The sequence below is a fragment of the Nematolebias whitei genome, chromosome 11, assembly GCF_014905685.2.
Source record: "Nematolebias whitei isolate Nwh7 chromosome 11, NemWhi1, whole genome shotgun sequence".
NCBI classification, from domain to species: Eukaryota; Metazoa; Chordata; class Actinopteri; order Cyprinodontiformes; family Rivulidae; genus Nematolebias; species Nematolebias whitei.
Window position 1 is genome coordinate 26,592,864 of NC_056508.1, and position 14,469 is coordinate 26,607,332.

Below are 14,469 nucleotides of genomic sequence, written 5' to 3' on the forward strand. Positions count from 1 at the left end.
CACACTAACACACAGAAGCGCACCCTTCAGTCACTCATCTGATCAATACGAAGCTGGGTCTGTCAGCGTGAGGTTTGTCGTGAAATCTTTGCTAACCCAATTAAGTAAACTAACTCAATTAGCAGAGCCCCTGAACTGTATTAACTTGACTCGCAGTGGTAGACGCACAAACCTCCTTGGGATCAAAAATGCAAGGCGAGCGAGTCAGAAACTGTAGTAAGGCCTGCAAAATAGAATGCTGATGTGGTGTTTAGGTCTATTCTGGTGTTTTACTGTAGGACAACACAGGGTTGCTCTGATTGTTTTTATTCAGCATCCTGTTGATGTGTAAAAGAAGTCAAAGTGATGTCATGAGGTCAAAAAAAGCATTTAAGCAAGGTTTGAGTTTGATGGTTCTTGTAATGTGAGGTGTTGTTTAGTTATACCAATTAAAAAACATTTTTATTGTCACCTAGAAACAAGACTGTCCTTTAAAAAAAAAAACTCCAAAGTGCAGTCTAAATTGACAAATAGCAGATTAAGAGCATTGTTTATTTCAGTGTTGTAGATTTTGTTGGATGAGAAACGAGAACCTATCAATAACTGTGATTATCAATTTAAATGTTTGTTTGAACCTTTTATGGAAATACAAGTCTGCTAGTAATTTCAACGAACAGTTTCCATCTTAAAATCAGGTTCTTTGGAAATATTGTGAATAATAAACATCTTACCTGTTGTAGCTAGCGTGGTAAAAACAGTTTGGGGTAGGGCTGGACAATAATTCGATATCGATATTTGTCGTGATATCCTTTTATTCAATAACGGTGATGTGAGTTTTAAGCACATTTTCAATATTTTGATATGATTACAGCGTTTCACTGACACATTTATTTTTCTGTTCGGGTTGAAGCGGCCGCGTCAGTTTCAACTCGGACAGAAAAAGGTGTGACACAACTATGTAAGTGTGTGGTGACAGATGTTATGAAGAGCTCGAGTCCAGAAGGTGAAGGTGTTAGCGGTAGCAGGCTAGGCTAATCTTGAACGCACATTAAGTTTTTTCTTCAAAATGAGTGTCCATGACCGTCAGAATGTGACTGAACAAGCTTTCACAAGTGAAGGGAAGGCAGTTGACATAATTGATGAGAGGAAAGACTAATTCGGTGGTGTGGAAGTGGTTCGGCTGTCTAAGATCTGATAAACTGCAGGTTTCAGTCAGTGTGCTGCAAAATGTGTCGGAGAGTCGATCCAACTAGCGGTGGGAACACATTTAACTTGTTCCATTTGATAGAATATGCTGAGAGTCAGAAGAAGAAGCACAATAAAAGTCTGAGCCAACGTGTCCCTGAAACATCACCCCCAGCTGTATCAAAAGAGAAACACAGACGGTTGCTGCATGGGTTGTTAGGTTATGTTGTTGTTTAAAGTTAAAACTATTAATACTGACAAAGTTGAGAGTTTTACGTTTATTTGACGGTGATTTCAAATTCCTTTGAAGGCTAAATACAAATAAAAGGTGAACATTAATTTATTTGTACAGTTTTTCGGAGGCTTTTATATTGTTTATATCAATATTGAATTATATCGTTATCGACTGAAATTAAGAAATATATCATGATAATAGTTTTGGCCATATCGTCCAGCCCTAATATATATATTTATACATAAAAGTGCCTTTGATATTGGTGAGTTATTTCGATGGAATTGCCGATGTCCGATATTTAACTTTATCGCTAATATCGACCGATACCGATAGCATGCCGATAATATCTGGCATCCCTAATATATACTATGACACACACATCTCATGCGCTCCTATTTTATGTATTGTAAGTATTAGGAACCTGTGAGGGGAGGAAGGAGAGCGCTCGTTCAATCAGCAGACGCATCAGCCTCTTAGAGTAGAAGATGAACTCATCACGGCTGGTTTCCTTGTTTCTAAAGAAGTTCAGGAAAGAAGAAGTCAAGTTTTTTCAGATGGCAGCAGTTTTTTTTAGTTTTGAAATCTTAGACAAACAAAAGAGGCTCTTCGGTTTTACCTGATGATCGTGTGCATGCCCCTGACTTGGGGGGTGCTCTCCAGAACGCTGAGGGTTTGGGGGAGGGGTTGGGCCTGGTGTGCAGAAGCCAGGGCTGCCCTGTAACCACGGCAACAAATAGCAGCGCGGGGGTGGCAAAGGGTGAGAACAGTAAAATAAAGAAAGAAAAAGATGGACAAAGACTTGAATGCAACAAGAATGGATACGAGTGCAATTAGTGCTTGTGCAGAAAGTGAGCAGGTTCACACAGAGGCGTGCTCATACGCTAAAAACAATCAGCTACAAACACAGAAAACAGACGTGCAGAAAGATGAATAAAATGATTCATTTTCCACAACATGTAGAGCAAAGGTGAAAATGATTGTGTGGCCACTGTAACAGAATCAAACATGGGGAAAAGACAGAAGCAGAAAATTTCACAGCACACGGTGGGCCGACGTTATCTGAACATCTGAACAGCACAGAGACCATGATCATGGAAAAAAGACCTAAACTATTTGACTCTTCCTACCAAACAGTTTGGAAAAACATACAAATTCTGATGACTAATACAGATACATCTCAGAAAATTAGAATATCATGAAAAAGTTCAATTTTTTTCGTCAGTCACTTCAGAAAGTGAAAGTCATATGTTAAGAGTGAAATATTTCACACCTTTATTTCTTGTCATTTTGATGATTGTGGCTTAAAAAATGATGGAAAAACCAAAATTCAGTATATCAGAAAATGAGAATATTGTGATAAAGATCCTTAAAAAAAGTTTTATTTTTATCATGTTCAGTCTAAAGCAGAACAACCTGTGGGCCATGGAGCCCTGAGGAACAGCAGAGACCGCACAGACCGAATGGCCTCCTTTGACTAGATGTTGGGGTTGATGCCTTTGTCCGTGGTGGAACACTGGTTCCCCGGAGAATTGCGGTTCTGTTGGGGTGTAGCGGAACTGATTGAATGACAGGCGCTTTCGGTTGTAGCGTGAGCGAGACTTGAAAGCGTACACCTCATCCTGGTCCTCTACAGGAGTGAAGACGGGCTCGTCCTCACCGCTGGTATCAGAGGAGGAGCTCCAGCTCTCCTCTGTAGACTGGTAAGGGCCGCTGCTGCCTGGAGCCCCATGATGACGGTCCTGAGGGCCGCTCTGCCCTTGGACCAAGTAAGAAGAGCCACCGTCACCCCCCAGCAGTGCTGGTGCCGCTGTAGAAGATACTGTATCTGCCAGAACCTCTGAACGGTCCTGCAGGTTTCTCATCACTTGTCTTGTAGAGGTCATATCCAGAAGATGAAACGGACCACCACCAGGGCTGTCCACCTCCACTGCCTTGTTGTTGAAGATAGCAGGTGATGCTTCCAAGCAGCAGGAAATAAATCCACAACACCCTCATCTTGCTGCAGGTAAAGATGACAGACAGCACCAACACAAAGCTCAGAGCTGCTGGCTGATGAAGATCCATACTGGAAAGTCCTGCACAGTATGCGCAGACGAATCCTCGACAGGAGCTCCAAATGTCACATTCCTCAAGTCGAGCCACTCCTGAACCAGAGACAATGTCAGAAGTGTCTTACCTGCTGAGAACTTCAGGAAACACCAGCAGGTGACTTGGCCCCAAACCATGACTGACGGTGTAAACGTCACACTGGACTTCAAGCAACGTGGATTCTGTTCCTCTCCACTCTTCCTCCAGACTCTGGGACCTTGATTTCCAAATGACATGAAAATTTACTTTTATCTGAAAAGAGGACGTTGAACTGAGCAACAGTCCAGTTATTTGTCTCCTGCAGGTAAGACGCTTCTGACATCTCTGGTTCAGGCGTGGCAGGACTTGAGGAGTGAGACATTTGTAGTTCATGTCCAGGAGTTCATCAGCTTATCAGGATGTGACACCAGTTTACAATATTGAACCTCGTCACAATATTCTAATTTTCTGAGACACTGAGTTTTGGGTTTTCATTATCTGTAAAGACATTAAAATGACAAGAGGAGCTTTAAATATTTCACTCTATGTGTAATAAATCTGTATAAGTTCTGAGTTTCACTTTCTAAAGTGATTAAAAAAAATAATGAACTTTTTCACAATATTCTAATGTTTTTAGCTGCGCCTGTATACATAAGATCCCAAAGTTTTTCATGATAGGTCTCTTGTTTCTTTACAAATAAACATTAGTTCTGAGTCGGTTTTGTCTCAAGTCTTTAGAAAAACAAGCACACCATTACGTATAATCAGTGATGCAAACATGTCGACACTACAGTATCAACAGGTTACAGATTAGCCAAATGCAGGAAAAAAACTGTAGCAAAACTGCTCACATATCCCAGCGAAGTTTCCTCTAAGGGGGTGGGAAGGTTTTTTTTGGACAGAACATAATCACGACAGAGGGGACACAGAGAAGACAACAGATAAGAGAAGAGACACAACATCAGGTGGATGATTAGATGAAGTGTAAAGTGCGACAGCTGAGGCTCCGTCACATCAAATACGCACAGGAAGTAGTGAAAACTGTCACTTTTGGAAATAATATTACTTTTTGCTGTCACTTATCTGTGACAAGACCTCGAGTAAACAGACTTTAGAAAAGAGAAGAACGATCAGGTCTGGGATCAGATTTGATATGTACACACGAGCATCCACTGCGTGTACGCGTGGGAGGTGCACACAAAGCCATCGTGCGGCTGTCACTCTTTCAACATGTAGAGCAGTGAAGGTTGGTATTTCAGCTCACAGGCCCCAGCACATCCTGTGTCTAAAGAGAGACACCGAGCTCACTTCCTCTCTCTGTCTGTCTCACATGCTGTGGCCGACATTCAATGGAAACAACTCGGTGTTTTGTAGTAGGGTATTGGAAACTTTCTCTGTGGCTGAGGTGTGTGATAATCAACAATAGCTGCAGCGAGCACTTCCTCTCACGCTCGTTCTGTTAGACTCGCCCTCTGTCGCTCTCTCTCTTGTTGCCACCCACTGAAAAGAGGGGTCAGTTACTCGACTCGTGGGTGTATTTTTAGACACAGGAGGCAGGAAGAGTGTGAGGTGTCATTTCTGTAAAACTTTGAGATGGAAAACCAACACCTTAATGAGTGCTGGCTGCACCACCAAACTTGAAAACTTTTCTCCAGACTCCAGTTTTCATAGAAACTTGTGTTTCGTCACTCGTTCTGACCAATGAACGTTGAGTTTACAGATGGATAATTGTGCCGTGTCATGGCAGCCAGCAGAAAGAAAGGTGGGTTTTGCTCAACTCTTTGTCTCTCCATTTCCAGTAAGAAGCTGAAGCAGGTGACGGACTGGGAGGATGAAGAGGAGAGAATGATAGGCAGGATGAAGGCCACTCTACCTGACGCTGAGCTCGCGCTGTGAGCAACAGAGGGTGAGAGGGGGGAGAGGGTGAGAGAGCAATCCATCAGCAGCTTGTGTGACACTGTGCGTGTGTTGTACTCAACACAAAGCAAACTACACTCACCACAGACAAGCATGTGCCTCTGGTGACTGGTTAATAGTACAGGTTGTACAACAAAACCAACATTTAGTTTGATGTGTCATCTTCTGGTGAATTAACGCTCACTGAGCTCAGGGATCACAGACTGTATTAAATACAGAGGCAGCCATGCTACAGGACACGCCTGCTGGGTAACTTTTCAAATCTGTCATTGTGTGAGCGGCAGATTTAAAATAAAAAGGTGACCAAGCAGCCGCAAAGAAACCAAAGTGCACTAAACATTAGCATGTCAGACAGTTTTAGCTTCTCTCCATTGGCTCCCTGTCAAATCCAGAATTGAATTCAAAATCTTACTTCTAACCTACAAAGCCCTCAACAACCTAGGTCCATCTTATATTACAGATCTTATTGTTCCATATTTTCCTAACAGAGCACTTTGCTCTCAGACTGCAGTCTTACTCATGGTTCCTAGAGTTTCCAAAAGCAGAAATGGAGGAAGATCTTCCAGTTATCAGGCTCCTCGCTTGTGGAACCAATTTCCAGTTTCTGTCCGTGAGGCTGACACATTGTCCAGTTTTAAGACTGGGATTAAGACTTTTCTTTTTGATAAATCCAATAGTTAGGGTTGGATTGTTATGCTGCCTTAAGCTTAGACTACTAGAGGACAAATTGACCTCATTTCCTGAAATGAATTGACACAATTAAATAGTTTTCATTTGATATTATTTCTATCTTAACATGTGATTCTTGACCTGCCATTGTGTCTCTATTCCTCTTTCCTGTTCCTCTCAAACTCAGCCAGTTGAAGCAGATGGACGCTTGTCCTGAGCCTGGTTCTGCTAAAGGTTTCTTTCTCTGAGGGAGATTTTCCTTTCCACTGTCACCTTCATGCTTGCTCAAGATCAGTCCTGTGATGGAGTTAAACTCAAAGCAGTCTGCTCCTCAAATACATAATGTTAAATTATTATTTTTTATATTTGAATGTTTCTGTTCAGTGTCCTGAGATGACTTCTGATGTGACTTAGTGCTATAAATAAACTGAATTGAATTGAAACGGACATTTTTTTGGATATGGACAGCATGGCATGTTAGTTTGCCTGCCACCATGAAATGTGGGTGATAGTGTAATTGCCCGAGTGTGTGTTCACTTCATTTGTTGATCTGGTAACAAAAGATTAAATGAACCACTGGACACATTTTAATAAAATGATCAAAAAGTCATAATTGGATGTCGGTCTACATCTACAATAGATAAACTTTTGAAGTCAAGATGGCCGCCACAGCTAATCAACTTCAGCAAACAAAGACATTGCTTTAACTCCGTCAAATTGTACAGATGTTATGTTACTACTGGGTTTAGTGGGAGCAAGGAGCGTTCCAAGCTAAAAGAGTGCAAGCATGCACGGTAGCATTTGATGTTCTTTACTTCAAATAATGTAAAGTTTTATTTAATAGTTTCCACATTTCACTGTATTTTATATGAAATTTAAAAAGTGAATGGAATGACCTGCCCAGACATACAGAGATAAAAGAGCATTCAGAGCTAATAACAATAAAAATGCTCCTTCTTCTAGTATAAAATGACCACCTCTAGCTTGAAAAGGTAAAATGCAACAAATTAAAACAATCTAATGAAGCTGAGGTTGCTTCCACATATTGTATATATAGTCTATGATTTGTATGGGAAAATCCCAAAAAGTTATGTCTGTAAATTACATTGATATGTGAGAGTACAAAACAGCAGAGGGTCACTAGTGTTTAAACATGGATTTATTTTCAAATGGTTTAATAGATTTGAGCTGCAGAAACTAATAAATAATATTTCTAGTCATCACAATGAAACACACTAATTACATCATATATATCTGAGAGCAAGTTTATATTCCAGGAGCTTGGCAGGCAGAATAATCAGATAATGAATATACATTCTGATAATTATTTTTTCTACAGCTGCGTCAAATCTAACGGTTTTAAATGATATAAAAACTGTGCTAACACATCCCGTGGTCCAGATTATAGTTAGTGGAGTAACTAACTAGTGCCAGAGGACTCAATGTTCACTTAACATGTGCAATGTCATTTCTATCCACTAGAGGGAGCGACAAGGCTGGCAGGAAAACTACAGAGCTCTGAGCAAACCCACTAGAAGTTTAATTAATCTAGCAGACATAAAAGTTGGAAGTTTGGTTGGAAACAAAAGCACCGCAAGTCTACTACAACATACTGCAGTGTGTTTGGTGACCTTTCTTACCTCCTCCAGCTGACTGTGGACATGCTGCACAATCAGATCGATGGCTACCATGTTGCCACCACCTAACAGGATGATATATGGACAAAATAAACAAAATATGTAATATTACAGGGGTTAGAAAACAACAAAACTTAATCTGATTAATATCAAAACATGGCTGTAGGATGTTTACAGCTGCAAAGTTTATTAAAACTATTTCTTTACCACTGCTGTCCTGACTTGTAGTTATGTAACTCTGCTAAATGCTAAAATGTTTGCACGCACCACGTGGCACCACAAGATCCGCCAGGCGCATGGTGGGTTCAATGTACTGCTCAAAAGCCGGCTTCACAAACTTGTTGTACTGTTTGATGACACCCTCGATGTCTCGGCCTCTTTCTGTGATGTCCCGCCTCAACCGACGCACCAAACGGATGTCGGAGTCCGTTTCCACAAAGATCTTCATGTCCAACAGCTGACGGGAGAAACAGAAAGTTCATGAAACTTGATGTTACACAGGCACAAGAAGCTGGCTGAGTTCAGTAACTGATCTGTCTGAAACAAACCTATCTGGGTAGATTTCAAACTCATTTCACAACTATAAATATTTGACAACAAAGTCCATGCTCAATAACCCAGGTATACAATCCAACATTTTTCAGTCAGGTCAAATGTTGGATTGTATACCTGGATTATTGAGCATGGACTTTGTTGTTTTCAACCAGTTTGACAAGACAAGGAAAAGGGCCATCAATGGAGGAGGGGGCGTACCAAAGAGACCATCTTATCACAAGCAGAACTGGTTTGTTCCACTTTTGAGTAAGCTGTTGGGGGAAGAATCAGTTTTGTTGTGTGTTTCCTTGACTGATGAAGTCTTCTGGATCAAAAGCGAAACATTTCAGCACACAAAAAAAAAAAAACTGTCCAGATGACCTGACTGAAAAATGTTGGATATAAATATTTGAGTTTACTTTTTTAAACAATAAGAGTACTCTCCAAATAATTTGTCAAATAAATTACAAAATGGCTGCATTTCAATTTAAATACTGAGAACATATCACAATGTTGGAGCTTAAACTGTGACAAAAAAAACAAACAAACAACTGATATTTTGATGTGAAAACAAATGAAAATGTTGACAATTAATTAAACTAAAAACATCACCTTTATTAGTTTTAAGTTAAGAAACCAGAAGTGAAATATCTGTCAATCAATTTGAGGCAAAGTGGGCCAAATGAACGAGCATACTTTATCTAATAAATACGCAACGTTTAATAGCTGAAAAATAAACCTTTGTTAGCTCGAATGTGAGCAAACCATGGAGTACTAATACTACGTGTTTCATAATAAAACTTAATAAACCCCAGCTGACCCCCTTCTGTTTCAACTGATGAACATATGATATAAAAAGAGAACATAATTTACCTTAAGTAGTTCTTTATCTGCAAAGGACATGATTCCCTCAAAGATGATAACACTGGCTCCATATACAGTTTTCTGACATGAACACACATTAACAGTAAAGTGTCCATATTAGTAAGTAATATTAGTAAAAGAGCAAAGTACTAATAAAGATGTGTGTAGTGCAAACACAACACTACATGTCGGGGTGTGAGCGTTCATTCTTACCCAGTCCTTCTGCCTCCCATGAGTTGTGAAGTCATACACTGGGATTTTCACACTTTTGCCCTGTTTAAGTTTGCGCAAGGTGTGAGTCAGCAAATGAAAGTCGAAGGCATCGGGGTGGTCAAAGTTATAGTTGTTGCTGGCGGCCTGGATCTGCTCCTCTGGAGACAGAACCTGAGGAAACATAAAACAACATTATTTTCCGAGCAAACTTCTTCAAATCACTCTCTTTCTTGCAAAGACACGTTTTTTAATTAAATAAAACAATAAATCTAGCAACATTGTGAAAAAGCATTGCAGTACAACATGTTTGGAGGATGGAATGTGACCAAATTAAATAAATACATAATACATACATAATTAAATGTATCAAATGTATTAAATGTATAATGACTTAATTATGTATTTAATAATTAAATGTATCATTTAATTATTAAATACATAATTAAATCATTAAATATACAATTAAATTACTAAATACACTGTTAAATAATTAAATGCACCTTTTAAATGATTGCCTAATTTATTTATTTATTTATTTTGTCACCTTCCGCCCTCCACCGACACCATGAAATTCTGTTAACTGTCAGCCTCACTCGTCAAACTCAGTGGGCGGGACTAACCCTAACCCTGACACCTGATTGGCTGCTCCTCACAGCAAGCGAAGACAAATCGACCACAGATAATCGATAAGCCAGAAAATATATTCCAAAAAACTTTAGGAAGCGGTAATTATGTTTACGTGTATTTGGATGAAACCTTTTTTCATCAAACCGAAGCAATGGATTTCACATGCTCAGCATTAGTCCCGCCCACTGAGTTTGATGAGTGAGACTGACAGTTAACATAATTTCATTGTGACACATAGGTCTGTCGCAATAAACAATAAAACAATTAATCACATGATAAATGAAAATTATCAACCTCATTTTCATTTATCAGCTTTATTGTTTTTTCGTCTCTCTCTTTCTACTGAAGACACTGGATGACAAAAGGCTCCGGTGCTCTTCACTGACACCTCCCTTTCTCTTTTCTTTAAAATCTGTTTTAACCATCCAAAATCATGGTTTTGAATCATTAAAAGTAGCTAAGCTGAGAAGCTAAGCTACAAGCTACTTTTTGAATTTATCATGTCCTAGATGACTGAGAATCTTCACCCGTATACTAACAGGCCGACATCAGGAAAAAACCTCCGTCTTGTCGAAGTAAAAAAATTTCACGGTTGAAACCCGTGCCTTCGTGTAAAAAGTTGATTTTATCTGCAAAAAGAAGCCGAGAACTTGTTTACTGATTTATTTATTTTTTTAATTAAAAGCTTTGTGTGAAAAATGTTATGCTAAAGAGCTCAAACCACACCGAGCGGCTGCCATTTTGAGAACCGAAAAACAGGAATGAGAAATAGCCCATGTCATGTCAAGAGACCTCCCTCCCATTTTTCTTAGAGACAATGCTGCTCACTCATTATCCAACCTTCATTTCAAACAGTCTTATACTGCCATCGAGTGGTCAAAAAAGGTACTACACACAAAAATTAACCTACATTTCTTCTTAAATTTGACATTACTAGGTATTGTCAAATTTCAAACAATGTTGTTTATCGCGATAATTTCTGAGACAATTAATCGCCCAGCAAAATTTGTTATCGTGACAGGTCTAATGGCACACGAGGATGGAATGTGACAAAATTAAATAATTGAATAAATCATGAAATAAATAATTATATCATGAAATAAACTTTGCGTATTTAATAATTTAGTTGTTTATTTAATGATTTAATGATACATTTCATTATTGTGTATTTATTTATTTAATTTTGTGTCCTCCACAGATATGCAGCCCTCAATATTGGTGCATAATATTTGTGAAAACACATGTTGCTGCTGAAGAGCGGTAGAAGTTGGGGGGGCCTAAATTTAGGAGGATATCATGCGCTGCAGTGACGTCTGCAGCGAGCGCTGTAGGTGATCCCTCAGGGTGGCTGACGTGCCGTTTGACAGTTTATGAACACCTCCTTCAGAAGTGAGCTGAAGACATGAGACAAACTGATGTTCCTCGCTCTGTGTGTAAGCTACTACACACAGAAAAGGAGACGCTGAATCATATGAAAAGACATGAACTGTAGAAAGAGGGAAGCAAACGGCTGATCCCTGGTAACGCAGAGTAAAGTGGCTCGATGAAAGCAGCTGGTAGATTTCTCTTATTCCAGGCTGTGACCCACCTCCAACCCTTCAACCTCCACCCCACTGTCAGATTTTGACAAGATTACACAACCACAGTAGGTGGGGGCATGGAGGGGTGAGAAAGATGGCTCTTGTTTCACAGCTCTCCAGCACTATCTCCCCATGTGCAGTGCTTTTCATCCATTCAGTCTTCTCTCTTTTCTTAACCCCGCTCATGACTTTAAAGTGCATTCTATTTTTGCTCTTTTATTCTTTCTTCTGCATTGAGCCTCGCTCTTTTTATACCCGTCCTTAAGGCCAGTGAGTGGGTGGGGGCTCGTAGCCATGCACCCAGAAAACATAAATCTTAGAAAAGGTTTTATTCTTCTGAATCTGAGTACACTTAGATGAGTATAAGAGGTCCAAATTTAACAATGCACAATAATATTTAGTAGGTGTGCAACAGAATATTAACACACACACACACACAGAGAACCTACCTTGTAAAAGGAGTCCATTGAGAGTAATACAACCCAAGGAACATCCAAAGCTTCAATAATTTTCCGGGCTACGGTTGTTTTTCCTGAAGCGCTGCCGCCACAAAGACCTAGACAAAAAACATCTTTGACTAAAACTAATCAAAGTATCTTCTCTTAATGCAAATATACACGCACTGACACCGCACCATGATCTGATGGTGGCTGCAGTAGGCTGTTCTGGTCACAGAGAAGGATAAATCAACTCAGCGGCTCAGTTTTAACACGTTTTATGTCACACTTCCAGGTTTACACATGTTAGATTTAAAAGATCAGATTTTATGTAGATTCAAAGACGTGTTTTTTTAGGTACATTATTCAAATTATAAACGTAAATTAAAGTTTTAGGCTGTTATTTTTAAAAGAACTCCAATCTATTTGTAGAAACTGGAACTTTAGCTCCTGCACTTGATCAAAGTTATAAAAGTGCAAATGTTTTATTTAGCTGCCGTGTTTCTGTAAGCTCTTAGGAAGAACTAGATCATCTCTAAAAGTAGGTAAACAAATGTTACAATCCTACCAGAAGAATTTTCCATTAACATAATAAATACATTGTTATATTACTGTCTTCATACTTATACATTTAAATGGTCATATAAAGTATTTTTAATTGTTTTTAATGTTCTAAAGATGTCATGATAATGTCTAATTACTTAAAATCATGCAGGAGAATTTCCAAACCCTTTACCACACTCTTATTTACAGTATGTTTATAATTCATTCTGTTGCACTGTTGCAGGAAAGTTAAAGGACAGCTTTCCAGGTTGTGAGATGTCGAGGCAGCTCTGCGTAGGAGTGCACTCACTTGTATGTCATACTTCCTGCCTTACTTCCATCGACATTCAGCTCCTCCTGGCCTCCACGTCTCACAACATGCTAATTTCTTTAGGTGTGAATGGCATGAAGAGAACTCTGCTTGTACCATCCTTTCATCTTTACAAAGTCAGATTTTAATGCAACAGATGAAAGTATTTTTAAAGATTGTTTTGCACGCTACAGACTGCTATGTTCAATATCTCCATATAGTCATGCGGACTCACCACTCTGTCTATGAGGAATAAACTGATCAGCACTTATTTTAAATAAAGACATTTCTTATCAAATTATGGGAATTAAATTGATTATTTATATCCTCGGGGTTTGATCTCATTAAGGAGGTAATCATCCTTTTAAATGCACGCTGGCGTTATGTACTGAAATACTGGAAAATTAGAAGAGAGAGTAAATTTATTAACAATAAACATAAACAGGGCGGCACAGTGGCTCAGTTGGTAGAGCGGTTGCCTCTCAGCAAGAAGGTTGCTGGATCGAATCCCAGTTGGGGACATTTCTGGGTGGAGTTTGCATGTTCTCTCTGTGCATGCGTGGGTTTTCTCCAGGTACTCCGGTTTCCTCCCACAGACCCAAAACATGCATGTTAGGCTGATTGGTAACTCTAAATTGTCTCTAGGTGTGAGTGAGAGAGTGAATGGTTGTCCTGTTTGTCTCTATGTGTCCCTGTGATGGACTTGAGTGCTGGACATGGGCACCAGTGACCCCCATGACGCGAAAAGGAAGAAGCAGGTAAATATGATGGATGGATGGATAAACATATACTGTACATATGAGTTGTGAAACAGTGTTGTGCATCTGTTTTTAGCTTCATACCGATGACAAAGGCCTCTTTAGACTGAGTTCCATGTTCATTGTACCAGGGGGGCCGCCCGGCCGTGTAGATGGTTCGTTTGGAGGTGCGCAGTAGTGGGGGCTCAGATTTACACTGGCTGGTGGTCCTTTTCCTGGGAGAAATGCCCATACTGACAGAGGGAAGGAGCCGGTCCAGGGATCCATCACCGCCTCCGCTAAAAATCCAAACACACAAAAAACAAAACTCTTTTGTTTTATAAAGCCAATTTGAATAAAAACCACATCTTATTTTATTCTTCTTGGCTCATAATCCTACCAGCTTTTATCTACATGAAGTTTTTCATTTTGACCTTTGTGTGAGTCAGTTAGAACAAAACAATAATGACAATTAAGTGCATATGTAAATTCAAACATCATCTTTAACTATAGTACAAAATTCACTTTAACTGATCTTGTAAGTTTGGAAAGGTTAAAAGCTACTCATGGCCAACTATGAAACCAAACATACAGAAGAATATCCTGAACTAAATTGAATGGTGCAGTTTGAGTTTATTCCAGTAGTTTCCATCCATCCATCCATCCATTTTCTTTACCCGTTTATTCCATTTTGGGTCACGGGGGTCGCCGGTGCCCATGTCCAGCAATCACTGTGCGAGGGGCGGGGTACACCCTGGACGGGTCGCAAGTCCATCACAGGGCCACATAGAGACAAACGAGACAAACAACCATTCACTCTCTCACTCACACCTAGGGACAATTTAGAGTTACCAATCAGCCTAACATGCATGTTTTTGGTCTGTGGGAGGAAACCGGAGTACCCGGAGAAAACCCACGCATGCACGGAGAGAACA

General features: G+C 39.7%; 1 protein-coding gene across 4 annotated transcripts in view; it reads right to left on the reverse strand.

The window, feature by feature from the left end:
* The window catches only part of uckl1b (uridine-cytidine kinase 1-like 1b), a 29,556-nt gene that overhangs the window by 8,028 nt on the left and 7,059 nt on the right, over positions 1–14,469 (reverse strand). For 2 of the 4 annotated variants that reach the window (XM_037684073.1, XM_037684075.1), the window contains exons 2-10: positions 13,640–13,833; positions 11,957–12,063; positions 9,301–9,471; positions 9,097–9,168; positions 7,957–8,146; positions 7,693–7,754; positions 4,318–4,337; positions 2,016–2,114; positions 1,821–1,914 (exon numbers count right to left, since the gene is read on the reverse strand). In XM_037684073.1, the coding sequence (XP_037540001.1) occupies positions 1,821–1,914; positions 2,016–2,114; positions 4,318–4,337; positions 7,693–7,754; positions 7,957–8,146; positions 9,097–9,168; positions 9,301–9,471; positions 11,957–12,063; positions 13,640–13,833 (1,009 nt within the window). Of the gene's footprint in view, positions 1–1,820; positions 1,915–2,015; positions 2,115–4,317; positions 4,338–5,339; positions 5,357–7,692; positions 7,755–7,956; positions 8,147–9,096; positions 9,169–9,300; positions 9,472–11,956; positions 12,064–13,639; positions 13,834–14,469 lie in introns of all 4 variants that reach the window. The other 2 variants (XM_037684074.1, XM_037684076.1) reach the window with 1 other exon arrangement.